This window comes from Gouania willdenowi, chromosome 5, assembly GCF_900634775.1.
Source record: "Gouania willdenowi chromosome 5, fGouWil2.1, whole genome shotgun sequence".
In the NCBI taxonomy this organism is placed as follows: domain Eukaryota; kingdom Metazoa; phylum Chordata; class Actinopteri; order Blenniiformes; family Gobiesocidae; genus Gouania; species Gouania willdenowi.
Window position 1 is genome coordinate 2,858,083 of NC_041048.1, and position 27,303 is coordinate 2,885,385.

At 35.7% G+C, this 27,303-nt stretch overlaps 1 protein-coding gene across 1 annotated transcript in view; it reads right to left on the reverse strand.

The window, feature by feature from the left end:
- The window catches only part of ptprt (protein tyrosine phosphatase receptor type T), a 341,442-nt gene that overhangs the window by 271,521 nt on the left and 42,618 nt on the right, over positions 1 to 27,303 (reverse strand). The window contains exon 2 of the mRNA XM_028445860.1: positions 11,664 to 11,789. Coding sequence (XP_028301661.1) covers positions 11,664 to 11,789 — 126 coding nt within the window. The remainder of the gene's footprint in view (positions 1 to 11,663; positions 11,790 to 27,303) is intronic.

Below are 27,303 nucleotides of genomic sequence, written 5' to 3' on the forward strand. Positions count from 1 at the left end.
TTCATGCTAATGCTAGCTAGTGCTAGCTATCTAATGTTAATGCTAATGCTAATGTTAAGCTAATGCATGCAACGCAGGATAGCACCTGCATCATCACTTGCATTTTCTTCAGGGAAATGCAAATAATCAAGTTACAAAATTGTCGGACTTTTTTATATAAAAATGGTAAAAATCAGAGATACACAACTTAGTATTTTAGGCTTTTTGAGACTCTGTAAAATAGGGAAACTTTAGGATAAACGTGTAAAGAGGTTAAGCTTTGATTAGTGCAAATTTAGAAAAATAAGTTTCTCTTTCGTACAGATTTGTGATTGGTGGAAGCTTGTATTCCCACACAGATGGAAAAATGACATGTGATGACACATTTAGCACCCAGATGTTTTCACACGTGCACCTGATTGGACGCCTCTGCCTGACTGACTGCGTGGGTGGCGTGTGCTACAATTGACTGGCACATTTCTTCCCACGCAGCAGCTGCTGCAGATGCTTTAATATCTGCCTGTGACTCGTGGATGGATTATTTTAGGTGACATAATTAACAGATCAGCTCAGCTTTAGCACAGAGTGACGGATAACTGAGCACATAGTCATCATTTATGAGTGACACTAGTCTCATGCGTCAATACACGCGCTGTTATTTTGAAGGAAAGGACTGAACACAGCTCCAGGTTGGTTGTGTTGAGTTGGTACAAATCATTACCAGTAGATACAGTATCTAAGCCTCGGCTGTAGGTATGGGCGTTATTGACAAAAACAATGTATCCCGATAATTTCTAGTATTTATCATGATAACGATAAAAATATCACGATAAATAAAAACTATAAATAAAAAAAATAAATAAAAAAAATCACAACTTAGTGTAAACAGGTTCTTTACAAACACAAATAAATGTGAATACATCAACATTAGACACAAAGGCTACAATAACTGCCGACTCAAACAGTTGATGAGCTGATATTTTATGGAATATATTTGTGCATGTGGGTCACTCTATTAGTGTTATTGTATGTAATTCATTTATTTCCTCACTTGAAATAAAATTATTAAAAAAAATAAAAACTTCAATAGTGTTTTTACTGCTGACGTAATATACTTAAAATATCTTGTGTTTCACAAATTGGGATGAATGAATAGTGACATTATTATTTATGCTAACATTAATTTCACACAACGTGTGACATGTTTAGCTTTTATTCTTCCATACAAGTGTTAAATCTGACCATAAACAAATCAGTGAATCTCTGTGGTTTTATGACAGTAAGACGTGTTGTTTGTATTTGGTCTATTATTCCTTATATGGAGTGGTTAGCGTTAGCGTTAGCTCAGTCAGTGTGTCGGTGGGTTAGCTTAGCATAGTTAGCTTTAGTTGAGTTTCCAGTTCATAATCGTTGCTACAGGTTCAGCTCTGTCTCTGTGTTTGTGGAACTTTGGGTGGATCTGATGGAGGAACTAGGATTGGTTCCCTTTGTTTGATGGTTGTCTGGTTTTAACCCAGTAGTGGTCCATGATGTATCACAGCACGGTAGCTTCAGGTAGCTGTGACGATCACCTCACACACACACACACACAGACAGACGGTGTATGAAGGGGGGGTGGCGGTGCACGTCAGAGCTTCCGTAAACAACGTTCTGCTCCAGAGAATAATAAGTTGACAACAAACAGGGCAGTTTTGGCTCGTTTAACGCGTTTTTTTGGGACATTCTTGGCTAAAATGAGGGACAAATTGCCCATGGCACTCGCTAATTTCAGACATGAGAATTTATCGTTTATATCAAGGGATGACAAATTCTTACAGGTGAGAATGTTTTTGACGATAAATCATAAATGATAAAATATCGCACATTCCTACGGGGCTGCATTATTCTGTAGCTGAACCAGTGATTCTCAAACTTTTTTAGAACATAATAAATAAAAAGCTAAATTAAACTAATCACCTCCTGCATGAGCGCATCTCAATATATTTTGATAAGCGCATTGACTTTGATGTAAAATTGCGCTAAACAAATAAAGTTGAATTGAATTAAATTGAATGAATAACAAATGTAAAAGTGCAGCATTCAAAAATATAGGAAATAAAACATTGTTTGCAATCTGTGGCGAAAAGCTTCTGAAAACTAAAAAAGTTTGTTCTGTTTTTCCGCTCCACTTCACATGCTGACGTAAATCATTATTTTTACACTTTAGTTCCACATTATATTTTGTTCCCAGTCTCATGTATAATGCATTCTAATAATTCTTTTAATTTCTGCTACATTTATAGGCTTTTAATTGTTACTTTCTTTGTGTGTTTAGTGTTAAAGATTTATTGTCATTAAAGAAAGGTTTTTGAGAAGCTTGGCAGGAGATGTGCACCCCACATGTCATACTTCCGCCCCACACTTTGAAGCACTGATCTAAACAGCAACAAAAATTGCGAGTCAGTCTAAATTTTTTTGACTTTTTAAATCTATTATTTTAGTTTGAGGGAAATATAAAAGGCTGTCAGATATTCTTATTTGCCTTTTTAAATTAAGATTGCTCGTCTCACTGTGGGAATTGTTTGTTCCGACGTTTGTTAGTATTTGAGTTTCACGCTTTGAAGGAATATTTATAAATTATCATGTAAACATTAACTTTATTGTTTCTATTGCTGATCACTTTAATGTGTCCTTGGGAGTTCTTTCTGGGCGTGGCCAACTGGGGACTGGTTTAATTTATTCAGGCAATTTATTTCAGGAAATGTACTTTGATCTCCTGACGTGTTTCAACCGCCAACTGTCAGTTTTCCTCAGAGGCGTCTGCTGATCACTTTGATGGGTCCTTAGGTGTTCTTTCTGGGCGTGGCAAACTGGGACCCGGTTTAATTTATTCAGGAAATTTACTTTGACATTTACTTTGATCACCTGACATGTTTCGACTGCCAACTGTCAGTCTTTCTCAGAGGCGTCCGTATGCTGATCACTTTGATGTGTCCTGAGGAGATATTTCTGGGCATCACCAACTAGGACTTGGTTTAATTTATTCAGGCAACTTTTTACAGGAAATTTACTTTGATCACCTGATGTGTTTTGAGGATTCATTATACTAACATCTGTATTCTGATCATGAGAGAGAAATGCTTGTCATTGTGTCTCTTTGTTGCATTTCCTTTTGCGTCTTTAACAACTTCCTTTCCTTCATTTAAATGCTCCTCATTTCTTTTGTTTCTAATCTACAACAAACAAAGGCCTGTTTGTCAGTCGTCTAATGTCTGCACTCACTCTTTCCTTTTTAACACAAGCACAACAATTTAAAATGAAGGATGACATGTTTTTTATATCTTCATCCATCCATCTTAGTCCATGCTTTTTTTTTTCTCAATTAACCCTCCTATTATGGATCATTGGGGTCAATTTGACCCCGTTTAACGTTTATCATTCAAAAAAAACTTTATAATGCAATATGTGCTGAACACATATTGCATGCATTGGTGTTCCTCTGGGGTCAATTTGACCCCAAGCTGTTTTGGCAGTGTAAAACTTGTCTGTCTGTCAGCTCTTTCACTGTCATTTCTTTCCTATTGTCTTGGTTACATTGTTAGGCTTCCTAATCAATAAAAACATAGGTTTTAATATTTTTGATGTGGGCGTTTGAGCCTCTTTTGTGTCAGCAAACCCCTAGATGTATGTATGTATTTATTTATTTATTTTTAATAGTAAAATGTGGGAAAGCTTGATATAAAACATATTTTAATAATTGTTAATTACATGTGTGTAGAACTGTACCTAGAACTGTAACTTGATTTTTCAGTTTTGCGTTAAATTATAATTAACAATTTCTATAGAGTTTTCATGGTAATTACAATTACAGTCATTTGTCGAAACTCAATTACAATTTAATTCCGATTACGACAGCAACATATTTTTTAAATTACAATTAAAATTATATTTAAAGCTGATAGCAGCGATGAACGGGACCACACGCATGTGAAAGTGGCGCACGTTGAGGTGTGTTGCATGTCGGGGTGTGGCAGAAATGTTAAAGTGTTGATGATTATATCACAATCTTTCCTGCAGTGTTCTGTGCAAATATAATGTCTATGATTTCCTTTTACCAATAGGTGGCGCTATGACTATGAATGACGGTTGGGTTAAACCATAACTCATTTTTTGGGCCAACCCATAATAACTATCATAAGCTTCGCGCTCACTCGCGCCACACGCCCCCCCCCCAATGCTGTGAGAAATGACTGGTGAGAACAATGTTTGTGATAGAAATAAATAACAGTATTTACCCAGATCAGGGAAATCCTCAGTGTACTGAAGTAATAGTTCTGCAGTACACTGTACAATTATGACATCATCACTCTTCCCCAGTGATGATGTAATCAGTCTAAGCTGGGGGCCGATACAATTTTCAAGGGGGCGCTATTGAGTCATTTTGCCATTCACATGTGCAATTACCCCAAAATGTCAAAATTTTCGCCAGTCCTAATATGCGTACAAATTTTCATCAGTTTTTTAACGTGTTTAGACTTTTAAAAATGTTATCATTTGGTCGTAAAATAAAATAATAATAATAATAATAATAATAATAATAATAATAATAATAATAATAAAATGAGGTGCATTACAATAGGGTCCTACGCGCCGTTGTGCTCAGGCCCTAATTAAGTAATAATTGTAACTAATTATCAATAACGCAATTACAATTATAATTGACCCCGACCCTGCTTTGTACTACGACATACACCTAAGGGTGTGAAAAGCTGTTTGAGATTTTTCAGTAGTCGTAGGTTGGTATCAGCTTCATGCTCAATCATTTTCTGGAGGCAAATATCCCTGGGGTCAGATTGACCCCATGGGTAAAATGTGTTAGTAATATCTGAGGATAACAGAATTGTTAAACGACGACAACTCTGTATTTTTCTTGTTTCTTTTCTTTCCTTTTCTAAGGAATAAAACACTACCACTCGTTATTTTCCTGCATTTTAACGACGTCTATTACTTTGTCTTTGTGAAGCACTTTTCCCAGTGTGTCAAATCCCAATCAGACACACAGAGGCTCACTTTGCTGTGAGTAGATTACACACACACACACACACACACACACACAGACAGTGATTTCCTGCGCTCCATCACCCTCTAAACTCTCCCTCCCTCCCTCCCGTTGCGTTGTTTCCATCCGTCTCCTCATCATTAAAGCTTTACATCACTTTAACAGCAGCATCGCTCGCTCTCTCAGATCATTATTCACGTCTCAGGCTGCAGCCGTGTTGAAGGGTGCTGAAAACATTTACTGGCTTTGATGTTTGCAGCTTGTCGGAGTTTGTCTCGTTCAGCCTGAGGTTTGAAGGTAACAGGGAGGGTGGGCACCAGTAGAGTCACACTTTCTCAGTTTTACAGGCTCCATAAAGTTAAAGGAAAAGAGACTCACAGCTGTGACTTCATTGACTTTATTGTTTTGTTCAAATCAGGCGACGTGTGTTAATGTGGACGCCCAATGTCGTCAACATGATGTTTATGTCTCACGTCTGTTTGAAGAAGAATGTGATTCTTTAGATCAATACTGGATATATCGACAAGTTTGTGTTGGAGTATCTGAGACCGGTCTTGGTCTCCTGACCACATTCTAAAGGTCTAGGACAGGGGTCGCATTTTAGTTCAGGGGCCAAACAAAAAGTAGTTTGATCTGACGTGGGCCAAATCTGCACTTTGGTGTATAAATGATACGTAAAGTATGAAAGGCACCGACAATATCCAAGCAATGAGTGACAGATACTAGATCAGTCCCAGCCAGGTTTTTTCTTTTACATTTTATTGATTATTTTTTATTTAATTTCAGGAAAATTGAGTCCTTTGAACAATTTGATATTTAAAATGACTGCAGTCGTGATAAAAGCATGGGAAAATTCCGATCCACCAAATATTGTAGAGTTTCATTGAATTAGTGTATTTTGAAGGTCTAAGATATCTACAACTAGGCCTGGGTCAATATTTGATAAATCAATTAAGCAGACAGTAAATGAAAATGAACTCGGTAAGTTTTCCGGCCTCTGTATTTTGCCATATTCATGCGTATCTGGCGGCGCGCCTGTCGGCTGCGGCTGCAGAGGTTAGCGTTAACAACAGATATTAAACAGCAGATAACTCAGTCAGTTCTAATAATTTCTCAGTGAACCTGCAGCGTAATTATTCTAAAATAATATACCTCCGCCAGGCAGTCCTAGATTTAGGTAAATCAAACATAGTCCGGTAGATGCGGCAACTCTGGACTTACTTGGTTGCTACGCCGGCTACACCCAGAGGCCTGTGGAGCAGCGGAGCCTCTTATCCGCGATGTCCGCCAGCGGAGGACTGTAAGTGGTGTGATCAGAAGCAGAAGTGGGGATTCCGAGCGGGGCTAGCAACCAAGCTACGTCTAAGTATTTTGTTTTCCTCGTCTTTAGCCTCCATGATAAGTGGGTTCACCCTCAACACCTGCATGTTTGTTCCATAGCAGAATGAACGTAGAAACTAGAAACTATTCAGTCCATTCTGTTTGGTTTATTTGTGTGAGTCCATTTAATTTTAATTGAGAAATACAAGTTCATTGCATTTGAAAGGGTGTACTTGCATTATTATGATATGTTATCATTACATTAGTGGTTAATTTGGTCTAAAAAAAAATGTCGAGAATAATATCGTTTATCTGCAATAATTTGTGGGACAATGTATCGTCCAGCAAAACCTGTTATCGGCCCAGGCCTATCTACAACTGAATTATTTTTATTTATTTTTTCACTTTCTCCTGCAGGCCGAATTGGATGGTCTAAACGGCCAGCTTTGGCCCCTGGCCTTGAGTTTGACACATGTGGTCTATAATTTATAAAAGCCACAAGTGGCGTCACAGGGTCCAAAGAAGTTGCCGGGGTCGCTAACCCAATGTTGGGGATTAGGGTCAATTTGAACAAATTTGGTGCAAATTGGTGGAAAAACCGGTGAAATATTGCATTTAAAATGTGATGGCGCTAGCATTAGCCTAGCGTTAACATTAGCCTAGCATTACCACTAACATTACCACACCACTAATCTAGCATTAGCCTAACATTAGCATTAACCTAGTAATAGACTTAACCTAGTTTTAGAAATAGCACTAACGTTGCATTAGCATTAGTCTAGCATTAGCATTTGCCAAGCAATAGCAATTGAATTTGAATTAAGTTCAGATAATTGACTTTGTAATTGGCATGGGATTTCTATTAAAACATGTCAATTACAATTCAAATAAACACAAACCTATGGAACCATGTTACAGTTCTAGGGTTTACACATATGTAGTTAAATATTAAAATACGTTTCATGTCAACTTTTCCCAACATGAACATGGATATTTGAAGACGAAATTGTAATTTTAAAATGTAATTGACCCCAACCCAATGTGTTTAAAAGACAATGTTTTTAACTATTCAACCTCGTCATGGTTTTTACTGTAAATTGGTTTTTATGGTCTTGACTCCCAAGGTTTTGGTCTCATCCTGGTTTTGGATAGTGAGGTGTTGAGTAAGACACTGTATTTGTTTATGTATGAATCAGATATGAATATGAGAGCTCGTGTCAGTGTGTAAAATGTTCTAAAATGGTTTCTAAACACTGAATTAATGGTTAAATATTTATACTGTGGATACTGTGAGTTAATGCATTTTATTCAGTGTGTGCACAAGTGTTCATAATAAAGCTTAGCTCCACTATGACATAAGTCTGAATTATATCATTAACACGTCAATACACAGAAGAAATTACAGAAGTGATTTTATTGCAGTGGAATCTGCAAAGCGTTAAGACTATCAACTATATGACAATGAAAAGGACCAATCAATACGTTCACTTTATGACGGCTCTCTCAACCACACCATCACTGAAACAGGTTCAGATGAAGAACAAAATGATAACTGTGTCGTTCACTGAGGAAAACTAAGCACATTTAGTACAAATAAGTACACATTTGTTCATTTATCCTATTAATTATATCTTTTGTATTATTTCACAGAGGGTTTGTTGGCTAGGTTAATGCTAAGCTAATGCTAATCCTTAGCTATCGCTAATATAATGTTAATGATAAACTGGAATAATGTTAGGCTAATGCAAGGTTAAGTTAATGCTAATAGTAGGTTAATGCTTAGTTAATGCTAATGTTAGGGTAATGCTATGCTAATGTTTTGCTTATGCCATGTGAATACTATTGCTAGCTAATGCTATGCTAATTTGAATGCTAGGTTAATGCTAATGCTAACCAACACAAGCTAATGTCAATGCTAGGGTAATGCTAATTAAAGTTTTGCTAATGCTAAGCTAATGCTATACTAAAGATAATGCTAGGCTAAGCTAACTGTAGCTAATGTTACTGTTAATGCTAGCTAATGCTACTTAATGCTAGGGTAATGTTAGGTTAATTCTAAGCTAATATCAATGCCATGCTAACACTAGGCGAATGCTAATGCCAATGCTAGCTAATGTTAATTCTAGGGTAATGCTAATTAAAGTTTTGCTAATGCTAAGCTAATAGTAGGCTAATGCTATATTAGGGATAATGCTAGACTAAAGATAACTGTAGCTAATGTTCCTGTTAATGCTAGCTAATGCTAGGCTAATTCTAAACTAACACCAATGTCAAGCTAATGTTAGGCTAATGCGTATGCTAGGTAAATGCTAACGCCAACTAATGCAAATATTAGGCTAATGCTTTTAATTAAATCAAAAACAATAATTTTAAGAATTTCCCTCAATCTTTCAGCTGGAACTATTATTTTGTAATACACTTTTTTGCCTTTAAATACAACTTTTTTAAATTATTGTTTTAAATAAATGAATATGAACAAACTTCTTTATAATACGTATGTTAAAATTTAAGCACAAACTGAGAAGAACAAACTTTAGTGTGTATAGTTTGCGTTTGTGCAAAAATGAAGCAAATGATTAAGAAAATGATTGAGAAACATCCAGAGAGAAAAAGAGAAAAAGACTTTTCCGATCCCTCCATGTCAGGACCGTGAGCACATGATTGATAAGTACATCCGTCCGTTATGATGAGGACTTAAAGGCCATGATGGTACCACCCCTTTAAACACCGCCTTTAACGACTGGAGAGACAAATGACTGACATGAGACGTATACAGTATACTGGGGACGATGTGACGGGGTGTTGGTGCTCGCCGGGTCGTATCTTATCTCAGGACTAGATCATGTAGCTAGTGGAGGTTGAGGCTAACACGTCTGATGTGTCAGAGACAACGATGGGAAAAGGAAAAGAGGGACAGATGATGATCATCATGATGTATGGCAGCCACAGACAGAGATAGTGTTATGTATGAGGAGGAGGAGGAGGAGTGGTTATTATTATAGGCAGATATAGAGACATGAAGAATGACAGCTTGGGTTTGGATATGGTTATATAATATATAACTGTTAGATTCTCTGTAACTCTCCCTGTAGTGCAATATGGAATTAAAGTAGCAACAATAAATAACTCAATCTATGCTTTAAGAGTCAAAAATGTGTTTTACTCTAATTTCTACTGGATGCGTAACTGCTGCGTAACAGCAACAGCTGATGCGTTTCCATTAAAGTCAATGTGTAAGTTTCCACTGTGTGTGTGTGGCAGAGGTTTATAAAGTACCTGGAAAAATAACTACGTAAAAGTACAAATACAATAAGGTAGTAAAGTAAATGCAAGGTTAGTGCTAGGTTATTGCTAATCCTTAATTAATGCTAATATGATGTTAATGCTATGCTCATGCTAATGGTAGGCTAACGCAAGGCTAAATTATTGTTAGTACTAGACTAATGATAAGCTAATACTAATGTTAGGCTAATGATAGGCTAATGTTTAATTTATGTCAATGCTAAGTTAATGCTAGAGCTAGCTAATATTAATGTTAGGCTAATGCTATGTTAATGCTAGGCTAATGATAATGCTGGGCGAATACTAATATTAGCTAATGTTATGCTAATGCAAGGTTATTGCTAAGTTAATGCTAAGCTAATGCCAATGTTAGGTTAATGCTAATGCTAGGCTATGTTATGTTAATGCTAGGCTATGTTATGTTAATGCTAGGATAATTTGAATGCTATGCTATGCTATGCTATGCTATGCTATGCTAATTAAAAACAATAATTTGAAGAATTCTGGTTAATCTTTTACTTGGAACAATTATTTTGTAGTAAAAAATGTTTTTCTTTAAATAAAATTTTTGTAATTGTTGTTTTAAATAAATACATTAAACCAGATTTCTTCATATATCTGTTAATATGATAAAGTTTAAGCACAAACTGAAAAGAAGAATATATACAGTAACTTTATGTATTTCTGATAAAAAATGCCATTAAGGTTTTAATAATTAATTATTTACAGAGAGTTGTTGCAGCTGGAAAAAACACATTATCCTTTTTGAAAATCATTTGCATACATGCAAATGATTTTCCATTCTAGCAAAAACAAATGTCATTCAACAAAGTAAACTGGAAAAGTTGTGACTCGAGACGTAAGAAAGAAGAAGAAAATGCAAAGTGTGAAAAGAAGCGCATGTTTTCTGTGTGTGTGTGTGTGTGTGTGTGTGTGTGTGTGTGTGTGTTTGACAGTAAGAAAGTGGGCGAGAGAGTATAAGAACAAAAGGGCAAAGCTGTGTGAGAGAATGAGAAAGATAGACAGGCTGCCTGATCGCCATTTGGTGTTTGACAAGCGTTGAGAGGAACTCCACTGGGGTCACGTGTAACTGTCTATTTATTCTGCCTCAAATCAAACGACTCAACTTAGCAACATTTTCATACTTAGTCAGAAGGAAATGTTGAAGTTTTATTCTAAAACTTTGAAAGTATGTCTAAATCAAAGATCACCAAATGTGGGCAGTCACAAGCAGATGTAGGAAAAAAAAAAAAAACTTTGATTTAAGGAAGAAAATGGCATTAAATTCTATTTTACATTATTTATAAATGACATAATAGGTTTGTTTTTTAATTTACTAAGAAGTTTTAAACCCCTGATGACTGCAATAGTAAAAGAACATTGTATTTTTGCTCATTCTGATGCCATTTATTGTGGTCTTTGTTTTTGTTTTCATTATATTTAGTAAATAAACACAATAAACACATTGATCCAAAAGATTTCTGAATGTAGAAAATGAAAAAAGATAAAAGTGTTAAAATTGTGTCATAATTGGCATGAAAATGCAAAAACCTGAAATGTTTCTTTATTATATTTAGTAAATATACACATTGATCCAAAAGATTTCTGAAAGTAGAAAATTAAACAAAAGATTTCTGAACACTCCAATAGTGATTTAAACAATTTATCTATTTGACCTGTTGAGATATGATCATTTTTATGATATTTTAACTTTATAAGTTGTTTTAATGTCATTTAAACTTGCTGCGATAAAAAAAAAAAAAAAAAACATCTAATACACAAATTCATACCTTAGTCATAATTGTTATATGCCAAAGAAAAGGAGAGTACCTTTTAAAAGAATTAACTATACAAAGAATAATTCACCTTCAATACGCAATACTTGCATATCTATTACTGCAGTTGTTTTTAGGAGTTAGGTTTGGAGCATGGATGGATGGATGGATGGATGGATGGATGGATGGATGGATGGATGGATGGATGGATGGATGGATGGATGATGGTGTAGTACTAAGGGCTACAGAGAAATGAAATGCAGACGTACCTGTAGGTAAGGCAGGATCCATGGTGGGTTTTTCCCAGGAATTGACCTGTTCCCAGGTGAATCCATTGGTTCCCAGAGAGACGCTGTATCCACAGCTGCTGTAGGACTCCTCAAATGTACAGCCACCTTTGAGGAAGACGACAAAATACACGTTTTATTCAAGCGACAAGAATACTTTACCCAATGCAACACAACAAGATAAGAGTCGAGAACCAAATCTCTTCTTTATCAGATATTGGTAGTTATCTAGATCAATGATCCTGATCATGGAACCACTTTAAAGGCTTGGAAGAAATGTCTATCCCCATTAAAAACCATATAGTAGGTCCAAATGTATATGGACACCCACATTTCTTCAAAAAAATCATGATGAAAATCTATGGGTAGATGAAACTTGATGGAGTAGCGGTAAGTGAAGAACCCACCATCAGTAGGGCCCTATGATTAATGCGTTAACGGAATCACAGAATCAACCAATGAAAGTAGATTCCACTGTTGAACACGGAAATTTACATAATGTGGATAAAACGTCGTCATCAAGAGGCAAAGAACGTTTGTTATGAGAGACACAGGAAAAGATAGATGAAAAATAATGATTTTTACATTTCTAGCTGTGAATTGTGGGTTTTTTTCCCGTCTGTTTTCAGCAATCATGGAAAATCAAAGGGAAAAAAAGAAGCAAGTCTTTATTCTCATTAAATGAGGCTGAAAACTCAGCTTTGACGCACCATGGCAACTAATCTGCATATAGCCAGAAACGTCAAAAATAAAACTACATTCCAAAATCCACTGAGACGCCCAGACTTCATATCCATGAAACCTCCCACTTTCACACTCTAGACTACGGAAGAAGATTAGGGACAATTTTTGATGGAGAAAATATTTTTGATTAAAGTCGGAATGTTGAGATTAAAGTTTAAATTTTGAAAATAAAGTTGAAACATAATGTCGAGAGTCATGTCGAAAAACGAGATTCAAGTCAAAATGTCTAAAATGTACTGAAAATACAATATTGTGATAAAAGTCGAAGGTTTGCTAATAAAATCAAAACTACGGAAGTTGCCGAGGGCCAATTCACCATATGACAACAAACGTGAGTTTATTTTGGAAATTTTAACTTTAAATCTTGTGTTTTTTACTTTAAACTCGACATTTCAATTTTATTCTTGATTTCCTCAAAATAATTTTCTCCATTAAAATTGACCCTAATTCTTGTCCATTTCATCACGATATTGTTTTTTGAGAATATTTTTGAAATGTCACCTTTAATCGCGACTTCTGACTTTAATCTCATCTTTTCGACTTTAATCTTGACATTTCAACTTTATTCTTGATTTGGCCCAAATTAGTTTCTCCATCAAAATTGGCCCTAATCTGCTTCCGTAGATTTAAATTTCATCACGATATTGTATTTTGAGTTCATTTTTGAAATGTCGACTTTAATCTCGTCTTTTCAACTTTATTCTTGACATTTCGACTTTATTCTTGATTTGGCCCAAATTATTTTCTTTATCAAAATTGTCCCTAATCCTCTTCCGTAGTCTAGAGTGTGACAGTGAGAGGTCTCATGGATATGAAGTCTGGGCCAAATGAAGAGAACGCTCAACATGATTAAGTCACAGTAACTCAATTAATTCATGGCCCAGCAAAGACATATTTTTCACTGCGTTAGGCATCAGAGTTAGCCTCCAGCGCTACACACACACACACACACACACACACACACACACACACACACACACACAGGATGAAGACACTTTTTAATTAGACATATGCTTTGACACACAACCATATTAATTTGTTTTGAAGCATTCCAAATGAATGTCATTACTTTATTTGCGGTCTCTCTTAGTTTCCCCTTATTCTTTTTCAGCCTCATTGTTGCTGCTGTCGTCTAATGAAAGCATCAACGTCACTTTAGACTTTAAAACTGCTTCTTTTATTTTACGTAGTAGCAATTTTAGCCATTTGTACATCAAAATTATGCACAAAATGTGTAAATACACATCAGTGAGGGAAATAGGATGTTATTATACCAAGGAAAATTGATAAATATGTGTTTTTATTGAACCATACATGATTATGAGGCTGGAAAAATTAAGCCGGTTATATTAAAAAAAATAAAATGTGTTTGTGAAGGGGGGAAAACTTTAAATAGTTCTTAGACATGCGTTTTAAATTCAAAAAGTAATATACTGTATGCAGTAACGTGCCGCCACCACTAGGGTTGGGTAGGCACGTTGCAAATCGAGACCACCAATGACAATTTTATATGTTTCTGCTGTCAAGTGTTAATTCAATTCAAATCAATTTTATTTGTACAAAGCAATTTCCAACAAAGTTATCTCAATGCGCTTATCAAAATATAAAATTCATAATAAGAAAGAAAAAACCCAATAAGATCCATATGAACAAGTATTTATCCGTCTCACAAAATCAACATCTTAAACACCATTAAAGAAACATAAATAATTATTAAATATAGACTCCATACTCTCCCAACAACATATATCTCATGACACGACAGCGCTTCCATTGTTTGTGTTTGAAACACAGAAACACGGAGAAAATGACAACTTAGAATATCCTCAGTGAGGATCATCCACAAAGTCAACCCTTCCTTTTGTTCCATTCACTGTGAAAAGTATGAAACATGTTCTGACCTTACCTTAGCTGAAGCTCTGGTAACTCAGGTGTTGGTCTCCAACTTTTAAAAGCTGTCGTTTTTCCTCAAAACAAAGTTTCTCTATCATCTCTATCACTGTCATCCTGACTGTAGTGTTATCCCGCCCACTAGCTACAGAACGTAGCAGCAGCAGTCACGTGTCATCTATTCACTAATGTACTGTGAACTTACGTATAGCATTTAGCATAGCGCAGTTACGTACAATGGCAGCTCTCTACGCTGCCTTTACGCGTAAATTGAGGTCACATTGGGGACCTGACTGCGCATGCGCAAACACGTAAAATCCCGCAATGAGAACGGAGACAGAAGAGCGACGTGCCTTTGGGAGGGGGCGTGGCCTCCCTCTGCCTTACAGCGGAGCGAAAAAAAAAAAAAAAAGACTGCAGCTGTTCCAGGAAACAGCGCTGTTTAGTCATTTGGGCTATGAAACGCACAAAATGCAGACACTTTCAAACTTATAGGTACTGTAGGCTATTGGAAATGGAAAAATAAATAATTTATAATTTAAAAAAAAAAAAAATGTAATAATCAAAATATCAATTCACCCATAGGTAGGCACTGCCGACCTTGCCTACCCTGACGGAACGTCACTGACTGTATGTCTATTTTCTAACTGTAAATAATCTAAAATGAAGTTATTTGTTTAACCATTTTTTTTTTTTTTTTTACTGTTTTGAGCTGACCCACAACATAATCAATGCAATTTTATAATAATAAAATTATACAAGGGTTAAGAAAAAGTATATATTAAACACAAAAAAATGCACAAAACTGCAACAAAAATATTCAATATTCCCCCACAAACATGTACGACTACAAAATATCACACAAAAATACACAAAAAGACTAAAAAGATACACAACACGGCTCCAAAGACAGACAAAATGATGAAAAAACTGCTATTATATTTTGAATGATAAACATTGAATGGAGTCAAATTGACCCCAAGGATTATAATGAAATTAATAAAAATCATCCAATCTTTATAAGAATATTTTTTTCAGGTAAAACTTTTTAATTCCAACTGTTTAAAACCTGCTTTTAATACCTTTAAACAATGTGTTGTTGTACAAATCTAGACTTTTTAAGCAAGAATTACATCAACTCCAAAGATTTATATGAAAATAATTGCCTGCTGTTGTAATAATAATAATCCTCAGCAACGACTCAATACAGTTTTAATTTTTCCAGATATAATAACATTTATAAATTAATCAATACAGGCATAATTATATTTTATGGCCTCCTTGTTATTCAGTGATCTCATTAGAAATAAAAAGGGACCACAGTGATCTCATTACAATGAAGAGATAAACAGACAGAAAGGGGGGGTGGGGGTGGGGGGCATCATCAATATTCAGTGTCAAAGTTTAGGACTGTGAGGGGCAGAGGGGACAAAACTGAATATCAGGATAAAAGTCTTTCTCTTCAGGCCTTTAATGTGTTTCACATGGAGTGAAATGTCGATTTTTTGTTGTTTTTTTCATGACTGTGTGCGTCTCTTGTGTGTGTGCGTGTGTGAATAAACATGGCCATAAATGATTTATCTGAATATTGACACTGATTCTGGGAATCATGCACTCCAACGCACACAAACACAAATACAGAATGCATTATTATGAATAATAATGTGTAGAAGTTAGTGTTAAAGCAATCACATTTTTCAATCATTCACTTTTTTACCATTTGCTGAAAAATACTTTATTGCAAATCATATGTTTGAAGTCATCAGGTGCCACAAAAATGTGTGTTTTGAGTTATTTAGGAGTATTTTTGTTGTCGTTATGTATATTTCTCTGTCTTTTGTTATTGTTTTGTGTGTTTTTGGTGTATGTTTGTTGTTTTGTGTATTTGTATTGTGTTGTTTTTTGCATTTTTCACTCTTTTTGTGTGTTTTTATTGTTATATTGGGATTTGGGCTCATTTCTGAGTATTTTTATTGTCGTTATGGTCTGTTATTTTGTGTATTTCTGCTGCCGTAATATGTGTTTTTTGTGGAGCTTGTCTGTGTTTTTGGAGTCTTTTTCTTTGTATCCTCTGTCATTAGGTATATTATTCTCTCATTTTGTGTATTTTTATTATTTTTTGTATTATTCTCTCATTTTGTGTATGTTTTGTCAATGATCAATTTGCATATTTTACTCTATTGTTTAATGTATTCTTCAATCATTTTGTGTGTTTTTCTTGTCATATTGTGATATTGCTGTTGTGTATATTTGTCTGTTATTTTGTATATTCTGCTGTCGTAATGTTTGTGTACTATGCAGCTCGTCATTTTGTGTTTTTGGAGTGTTTTTGCATATTTGTTTTGTGTATTTTGTGTGTTTTTGGAACAATCTTTTTTGCATTAATCGTATAAATACTGTATTATCCACTGTAGCAGATGGTTTGGTTGTGGAGGAACAGAAATGTTATATTATATCAGAACCTTTTCTCTGCTTTTGTCCTTTTTATGGCTCATAAACTGACCGTCCTAAACCAACTCTGGCAGTCACTGCATCGTCAGGTGTAAAATCACTAAAATTGTACGTTTGCACCTTTGGGTGACGGCTCCCAAATGGACAAACTGTGATGTTTTATTTCTTCTTCTTCTTCACAAAACCATTACAAATCTGGCAACCGAGAGGAAGGCGTAGTGATCCAATATACTGGATATACTGGAGGTCATGAAAACATGGCTGCTTTGTGCTTTGGATCCGTGTGCCTTCAAAGGTCACCATGACAACCAAACGCTTTGAGGAGCTGATGTTCTAAATATCACCTTTTTTTTTTTTTTTGTTGTCCAATGTTTTATTATATTGTGAGTTTTTAGTTTTTTTTCCAGTGACCTATATTAATATTAATAACTATTCTTTTTGCAACTTAAGGTCTGCAGTCATCCCTGTATTCTTTTATCTAAAGCAATGCACATATTTGTGTTGTCAGAAAAGGATTCTACAATGATGAGTTGGGCTTCCTTTATAGTTCAAGGCAAGGCAAGGAAAATTTATTTGTATAGCGCATTTCATACACAAGGCAACGCAATGTGCTTTACATGGACATTCAACTGTTTAAATCAATAAGAACATTTAAAATCATCAGTAAAATCAATTCAAATCATCAACAAACACATGACATCATCAACATGACCAAAAATCTCCCTCTCAATCATACGCAGTAGAGAAAAAAAACTTTGATTTAAAAATGTTCATATGTTCAAATTACTTTAACACAGCACTGCAGATTGGAGTTCTGCATTCTACTTCCTTTCACTCCGAAAAAAAGCCTCTTATTTTTGGTTAACTGGAGGTTCTGCAGTGATAGTAAGACTAACTGTTCACATAAATGACTCTCAAAACATAAATCTACAGCAAAGTTCCACAAAAATGACACCAAAAACACAAAACGACACAAAATTGTCCCCAAAATACCCAAGATAACTACAGAAATGCATTTAAAAAAAAAAAAACAGTATATTACATAAAAAGAACAGAAAAACACACAAAATTGAGTCAGACTAGACAAAACAACAACAATACATACGACTCATAACACACAACACCACTTGTAATTCTTTGTGTTAATAATGCTCAGATTGGTTATTAGTCCAAATGTGGACATTAATGTTGATAATGTGGCCCTCAGATCAGAAAATCACATTTTTGTGGCCCCCAGTGTGATAACATTTTCTTGTCTTTGATTTATTGAGTTGTTGGAGTAATATTGTGTATTATTTTTGTTGTCATTTTGTTTTTGGAGTCATTTTTGTGGACTTTTGTGGTTTTTATTGTATATTTTTCTCTATTTCGCAATCGTCTTGTGTGGTTTTTTGAGTAATTTGGTGTTTGTTTTTTTCTTTTGTTGCCTTTTTAGGTTTTTGAAGTATTTTATGTGGGTTTCGTTGATGTTTTTGAGTGTTTTTATGCATTTTTGTTATTGTCTTGTGTATTTTTGTTGTCATTTTTGTGAAATTTTGTTGTCTTATTGTATTTTTTTCTCTATCATGTGAACGACTGTGTGTTTTTTTGGGTAATTTGGTGTCATTTGTTGTGATTTCAGGTTTTTAAAGTAATTATGTGGGTTTTGTTGTCCTTTTGTGTATTCTGAATATTTCATGTTTACTTTGGGAGGGGGGGTCTCACAAACTGAAACCAATGGCTGCATTTTCAACTATTTTTAGCTTCAAGCCTGAAATTTCATCAGTTAAATTTCATTGTTTAAAAAAAAAAAAGTATGAAAAGTGCAGTTTTATTATCTTATTGTTCTTATTTTAGAGCAAGGACAGACTGGTGCTTTTGTAATGGATACCTGGAAATTGGAAAATGTGATTTCCAACAACAACTGTCAACAACAATCTCTGCTTCTAAAACTAATAATAGAAATGTAATTACTTCTCCTATATTTCTTACACCTACACCATTTAAAAGAAGTGTTTGTGCATGAACTTAATGTTTTTTTCATCTATTCTGGGGAATCGTTTTTATTAAATAATAATAATAATAATAATAATAATGGTTTTAATTACCTTTTTAACTGAGTTCAGGCTTATCTTTACTTCCCTTTTCTTTTCACAAATCAGTCATTTTATCACCAAGTAGGGAATTGTGTCACATTAAAACAACATCTAGGTTTAAGCAAATGAACTAATTAGCCATTTTAATTAGCCAATTTTCATCCAAACACAACGCTCGCTATTGTCTCCTGTCACCTTATATTATTAAAATATCTTACCATGAAGTATATTGGTTATTGGGCTTTGGATTTTCCCCGCATGAGCTCATATGTGCTTCCGTTACCCACAGATCACATTCATTCCATATCAATGAACAAGAGGCCAAATCTAAAGGCTGGAATTATGCAAGAAACCTGGCTTTCATCCACAAAATAGGAAAAAAGACGCACTTACACTCAGATAACCACAACTTCAGATGATAACACTTATTTAAGCAGAATCTGGGTCCTTCTCATGTGAGGTTTTATACTCCCTGGGGGCGCGAATGGTAACCATTAGAGCCTTTCATGTCAGAAGAAGCTAACGCGCTACGACAAGACCCACAGAGCCACAAACCAGAGGGAGGCGGCCCCAGGCAGGCGGCTGTAAAGAGTCTGTTTACTGCTCACTTAGATAACATCTACTGATCCTGTTCAAGTGTGTGTGTGTGTGTGTGTGTGTGTGCGTGTGTGTGCGTGTGTGTGTGTATGTGTGTGTGTGTATGTGTGTGTGTGTGTGTGTGTGTGTGTGTGTGTGTGTGTGTGTGTGTGTGTGTGTGTGTGTGTTCGTTGAATAAGCTTGACAGTGGATAACCTCATGTGTGTAAGGAACCAACAACAGGATGTACAGAAAGATCAGAGTGTCAGATTGACCAGGAATTATAAAACATTTACATTTTATAATTGTCCAGTTTGGAGACCCCCGCAACCTGTTAAACGGGAATAAGCGGGTATGAAGATGGATGGATGGATGGACAGTTTGGAGACACTGGATCTGTTTATGAGACTGGACTTCAATCTATGGTAACAGTAAACTCGGTCTCGGACTTTGTCGTGTCTCGGTGTTGGTCTTGACTCGGTCTTTGTCTCGACTCTGTCTTGGTCTTGATTTGGGTGTTGGTCTTGTCTTGGTCTCGATCTTGTCTCAGTCTTGACTCGGTCTTTCTTTGACTCAGTCTTTGTTTGACTAGGTCTTTGTCTTGACTCTGTGTTGGTCTTGTCTTGGTCTCGGTCTTGTCTCAGTCTTTGTCTTGACTCGGTCAGTCTGGGCTCGGTCTTTGTCTTGATTTGGGTGTTGGTCTTGTCTTGGTCTCGATCTTGTCTCAGTCTTGACTCGGTCTTTGTCTTGACTCTGTCTCGGATCTGATCACCAGTTCAGCTAATACACCATTAGCTAAACCTGTCTTTGTCATAATAATCTAAACCACTGCATTCATTTTCAGTCACAGGATAACATCATCACCAATTGATCCTTAACACCAATTGTCCATCTGTCACACTGTGTACACATTCAATTACACTTTTGTCTGGTGAAAAGCCTGTAATTGTATGACATTTTCCCAAAGCATGCGTTTGAGGCATTTATGTGTCATGTTGGGCCAGGTTTCAAATAAAGAGAGAGAAATAAAAAAGATTTGTATCAGTTTTCTACAATTGGAATCCCTACTGATTTGTTAATAAAGCTTGAAGTTGAACTTAAGCTTTTACTGTATATCATGGATCACCCCATACTGATGCTAATTCCAACAGCTCTGCTTTAAATGTTTGAACACAATGAGCATCCACGTGTTGCCCTGTGTGGCTTTTATGTGTGCGATAAACACATGAACTAATTCTCCTGCATAAATCACATTCGTTCTTTATCTTTCAGCCAAATGAAGAAAAAAAAGCGCATCAGATATTCTTTGGAATGAGTTTTTATATATGTTTAAATGTTTAGACACACACACACACACCCTGCGCTGCTTCAAAAGGCCTTCGTCTGGAGTGGAAGCAGTTTCTGATATTTGTGGGATGTTGAATGATGTGACAGAGATGAAGGTGAAATGTGTTCATGTATCAAACCAATGCAGTTGTCTTTCTTTTTTAATCTACGTCAGCGGAGATGGTGAAAAAAAAAAAAAAGTTATTTTCAATACAAAACAATGAAAAAACAGCAGTTACGGCTTGTTTGTGTTGAAATAGCAGGAGCGTTTCACAACTTTTCCATGTTCCACAGATGAGTGGCAGATCTTCATTTATTTGTGCTCTAAAAGCTTTTAATGGAGACTTTTGATGCTGTGGTGCGAGCAGCGAGGCTGGAAATAGCAAAACAAATGTGGAAAAACATTGAAGTGAATCAACAACACACAATGGGGAGAAAAAGGTGAATGTTACACTACACTTCGCACTAGTGACACATATTGGTGGTGAAACACCAATATGTTCGCTCTTTGTGTTTCAGATGTAGACCTTTAAAAAAGGGGAGAGAAATATCACAATACTGTAAACAATGACTGTGTCTTGAAAACATGAGCTGGGGAAAAAAGGAAATACAGAGAGATGAGTGTAGAGTCTAATGAGAATAGCAAATTTATTGAAAAATCTTATCAGATTCTTAATACTTAAAGCTGCAGTATGTAAGCTTTTTTTGGCTTCCTTTGGTCATAAATACGTCCTAACTTTTGGTCATATTGTAATTCAAAGTGTTCGGAGAGGACTCTGGACCTCTGCTCCTTCTCTTGGCTCTGTATTAGATTAGATTATATTTAGAAATCCAGGAGTGTGATGCTGACTTTTCAGCCAATCAGAGATCTTTTCACAACCAGAGCAATCCACGAGCTGTTTCGGGGTGTTACTATTGGCTGCTCGACCAAATTTAATGCAAGTCTATAGCGTTAGACACAACGGTAACACGGCAAAGCAAGAGGGAAAAGTAAAAACAACGTGGAGAAACAACAATATAAAGGACCAAACATATTAGAGCAAAACGAACTCCACGGAGGTCCGCGTGGACTCAAAGCACTCAAAAGGCTTGAGGGGTCGCAACATAAAAGACGCCAACCAGAAATATTGTTGTCAAAATATTTATCAAAGCAAAGTTCTTAAAAAGTAGCAACAGAATCAAAAAAGGGACTGGAGACCCTGGCCAAACTCAACTCTGACCTGCAGCTGGGACACGCTGCGGCCGAATGTGAAAGCTTTGTGACGGGGAAGGGTCTCTAAAACTTCAGAAAACTCTCCAATAACACAAAATAAAGCCCCTTTGTCAGAAACACTTTACTTGAAGTTTTATACGTAAGGCTGACATCACACTGTCATTATTATGACATGACATCTGTCATTAGCATGAATGAGGTGTCATTAAATGTCCTCTGTTACCCTAATCCCTAATCCCTTACCCTACCTAACCCTAAACCCTACCAGAAAAATGCCAACATAGCTCCAAATGTGCCATAAATTAACAAAAGGTGTCATAATTTAGCAAACAACACTTAATGACAACCTTAAAGCTGATATCTGGACTTTCTGAGAAATCTATGTTCATGTATGATTCTTCTGAAATCCTAAATAATATTTAACTAGTCATTTACTATGATCTACTGCTGGTGGTCATTCATATACATTCATGTATATAAGTCCCTCCTTCGTCCTATAGACCCCTAAACAAATTGAAACAATCGCCGAGTGTGCCCAGCCAATAGGCTTGAACTTCCTGTTTTTGAGACTGTCAATCAAAGTGAATGCGGAACTGTGCACGAAAAGAAGGCCACTCAATCAATGCGACCTGATGCGACCTTGTTATGTTCCGCGATGCGTGTGCAGAAAAGTAGAGGCGTGGCTTCTGGTAGATTGGGAGAGGCAGTGGGAGGAAGTGAAGCTGTTTAGGGCGGGACATCCAGACGTTTCTCAGAACCTCCAGATAGCAGCTTTAATGACACCTTATTCATGCTAATGATAGCGTAATGTCAGCATTATGTATGAAACTTCAAGTACAATGTCACCAATTTGTCACTATTCTCTAGTGAGAAAAAAGTTGCTAAGAGCTCACAATTCTACATACTGCAGCTTTAATGCAAATTCATTCTAATTCTAGTATTTTGTTTGAAAAAGCAAAGTTACGCAGCAGAGACGTTTTGAAGTAGTTACGCATCCAGTAGAAATCCAAACTACACTGAAAAATATTATTACTATTGTCATCTTTTCTCAAGCTGTTTATTTAAGAGAAGCAGGAAGAGAGTAAATAAAACCCGACACAGGCAAAGAAACAACAATGTAATCTCACACACACATGCACACAAACACACACACGAGACTCTTCATAATTCAGTAATTAAACTTCAATTCCCACCAAAGGCACAGACGTAGAGTGGCACCTGACGTAGACATTCTAATGAACATCCCTTCTTATTCAAATCTAGTTAGAGGAAAAACTGGATTAAACTGATTTTTGTTTTATATATTATTCAACACGTTCTCGCTGTGACGCAGTGAGCGTCGACATCATTCTGTCTGTACGTTGGAATTTATCTGAATGTGCAAAATATGACACGTTTCACATCAAGAGCAGGAGGATTTACAAAGAACTTTACCTTCAACAGATGTTCAAACAACACATTGTACCATGTGTTTTATACATTGTACAGTTTCAGAGTAAAAGTCAAATTCCCCCCACCTTGATGGAAAAAAAGGAGTGTAAGTAATAACTCATCTTGTTTTTGTTATAGAACATATTTTGTTCACTTTCGTAGTAGATAGAGCTGGGCGATATATCGAGATTCAAGATATGTTAAGTTTTACATTTTTGCAATACAGAAAATTACAATATTGCATATATTTTTCATGTGTTATTTTGTATCAAAATACTCACGTTAAGAGTCACTGCTTCTCAGAACAGCATGAAAAACACTACACTACAGAACTCACTCACACGTGCTGTCCCTTATAGGAGAAAAAGTCATATATTGATCAGCTGTTTGTTAATAAATGTGCTTGTGTGATATTTTGCATTAGAAAAATGTAACCCTGAATTGTCTTTCAGGTCAAACTTTATTTAAAATGAAATTATCAAGACTTATATCGCAAAAAACATTGAGATATGAGTTTTTGTCCATATCGTCCAGCCCTATTTCATAGTGGGATGTTCAGAAGTGGATCCAGAGTAAGTTTGCTCACTAACAGGTTAAAAAATGAAAGATTTGTCACATTTGTGTAACAAAAAGAATCTGTATTCATGTTTTCAGCTCGTTTTTCTTTCTTTTTTTTTTTTTTAAAAGTTCAACCTTAAAAGTTAACAAGGTCTCCCAACTATAAGAGCCATGGGGAGCAGCTCTGAAGTACACACTCAACTCAACACACACACACACACAAAATAGAGAGAGAGAGGTGTTTTTTATCTCTCAGTGGTGCTCATTAGCAGAGGTACCGTAGTAGCAGGTTCACATCTCCTCACAGCCAAACTACCGGGGGAACCTGTTCTCCTTCTGTCCTTTCACTCCTCGCTCTGCCCTCACTGATCAATGACATTGGTCACACACCAATAATATATATGTGTGTGTGTTTGTTTCTTAATAGCAGTAGTTACTTTACACCATGGATGGGCAACTGTTACCACAACGAGGCCACAATAATGTGATAACATTTATGCCAGTATTAAGAATAACATCCGTTTTAGTCAATTTGTGTGTTTTTGGAGTCATTTAGGAATTTCTTCTGGAATTTAGTGTATTTTATGAGTCATCATACGTGTTTTTGTTATTTCTTGTGTGTTATGTTTGTATTTTGTTTGTCAATCTGTGCCTTTTTGGATTTTTTCAGTATTTTTGTCCTTTTGGTATTTTTTTTTTCATTCATTTTGTTTAATGGTTGGCGTTGTGTGTTTCTTTGGTGTCATTTTGTACATGTGTTGTTGTTTTGTGTGTCCGATGTTTAAATCGTTTTTGTGTTTTTGTTGTTGCTTTATGTAATTTTGTTGACATTCTGTGCATTTTGCTGTTATTTTGGAGTCATTTTATAAGTAATTATTTGTGTTTTTATTTTTGTGTGTTTTGTTTGCATTTTGTTTATTGTCAATCTGTGCCTTTTGGGATTTTATCACTATTTCTGTCATTTTTTCTGTCATTTTGTACATGTGTTGTGTTGTGTTTAGGTGGTCGTTTGTGTGTATTATTAGTCTTTTTTTGTATTTTTAGAATCTTTGTGTTTTTGTTGTCGTTGCTTCGTGTTTTTTGGTGACATTCTGTGCATTTTGCTGTTTTTTTTGTGTGTTTTTGGAGTTATTGTGTATATTTAAGCAATTTCCCCCTGGGATAAATAAAGGAATTCTGATTCTGATCCTTATTTTGGGCTTCAAATAACTTCCAATTTCTTGAATAACAATTTTTGGCGGATTTGTCTTGGTGGATGCACAGAATTAAACTAATTAAATGAATTAAACTAAGGGCCACATGTGGATTCAAACCCATGATCCTGTACCTGAATGAACCTTGTGTTGCTACCCACCACATGGTCAATTAAAGGTGCAGTAAATATGTTTTAAACTAGGAAAAACTTTTTGTTTTTGTTCTAAAGAAAAAATGCACAAATTGTTCAAATTGGATAAGAAACAAAAATACATACATAACACATGTATACGGAGCACATTTCATCAAATGCACACACAAACTTTTTGATCCAAATACCGTTTAAAGTTGACAGTACAGATTGTATGCACGCTGGGTGCGTTTGTAGCGCGTCAACACACTGTACAGCCTTGGGCGCCGTCTTCACCTTAGTAATCAACATTACGCGGCGCTGGAGAAATGCACGACATGCATTCTGCAGTAGCTAATCATCACGTACTGACAATTTTAATGGGTTTGGAGCTTTTTATGATGCATGTGAACTGCACTGGAAGCAATTATCAATGCAGGGCCGCTCGAGGTGGAAATTAACTCGTTGGTTTTTGATGCAATCATCAATTTAGTTGATGAGCTGAGATGGAAATGGCATCGGAAAAATAAAGATCTGCAGTTATCACCCTGCGTGGTCATACAATCCTTTTCAAGATTGTTTTGAATGACTAGAAAGCTGACATGTTTATAACAGGAGCTGAGAGATAATTTAGCAGTAAACACACCTCTGGGGCAGGTGCACAAAGTTAGAGTTACACAAATTAAATGGATCTTAACTTGATTCAAACTATATGCTGTTGTACATCTCATTGATGCCATGAAAGAAGGAAAACTGTACAACTACAAGCTGTACAAATTTGGCCAAAAATATTTGTAATGTACTTATTAGAAGTTACGGATACGATTGTATTGTTATGTTGCAAGTGGAAATATTTTGCAGTTAAATGCGACTCTGGTCCAAACATATTTTCTATTGATACACAAACCCAAAAGCAGCACAAACTATTACACAAAGAGTTTTATTATGAATGATATGTTGCAGTGGTCCTTCCCTTTAGACCCCTCACAGTGTTAACACTTCATTAAAATTAGCTAAAATTAGCATTAAAAGCTTCTCTTTGTTGCTTTGGGTCACAGAGAAGCACTGAACATTCTGGCCTCCACTTGTTGCTTTTATTAAGCTAACTAGCATAGCAACAGATAGAGAATAATTACATAAATTCCCTCTGTTTTAAACTAAATTAATAATAGCACTGTGTCTTATCCTCTTTCACTTACTTATTTAATATTCTGTTGATTTGAAATGTTCATGCTAATCATTTCCGTGGTCATTGGTCTTTTCTATTAATGAGTATTATTTTTTGTTTTTTACAGAAGGGTATGAACCAAAACATCTTAACGCCTGAGGGAACTTACATTTACATTACAACATTTTCATTTTCTGGCATAAATAGATACAAATGTTCAGCTGTGTATTTTTTGGCAACATGTATAATAAGTCAAGAAAGAAATAATCATAAATGAAGAAGATTCTGCAGATACTGTAAATATTAGAGCAGTTTTCTTCACTTTGAACAAAGGTGAACTTTCACGCTCCCACCATTGCAATTACATAAAAATTACAAAATTACATAAAAATTGGTCACAAAATCAAATAAAATGAAAATGAAAATCATCGAGGGACTGATATCTGTCAAATAATGCTTTGATATTATCATTTATTTATATGTGGAAGTGCAAACTAGAGCACAATAATGATTAAATGACTCATTTTCCCGCCTAAAAGCTGTGGCCCACTTAAGATAAACTGCTCCGTACAGTATTTGGCCCCTGAACTAAAATGAGTTTGACAGTCCTGGTGTAGAAGAAGTGATATCAGGAGGTGAAGGAGAGCGGACAGATAGGGTGGACAATAGATGGAGGCCAGTGTCAGCAGTGAGCCGTGACATGTAGGAGAAAAAGAAGCTGAGAGTCAACAGAGGAAGGAGGCCAGGGAGGCCATGGTGTGAAGAAAAGAAAACAGGAGAAAAGAGATGATCTGCTTAAAAAACCCCTGAAGGAAAAATAAAAACTATAAAACTCACAGCTTCACTTCCTCCTTGTTCTAATAATC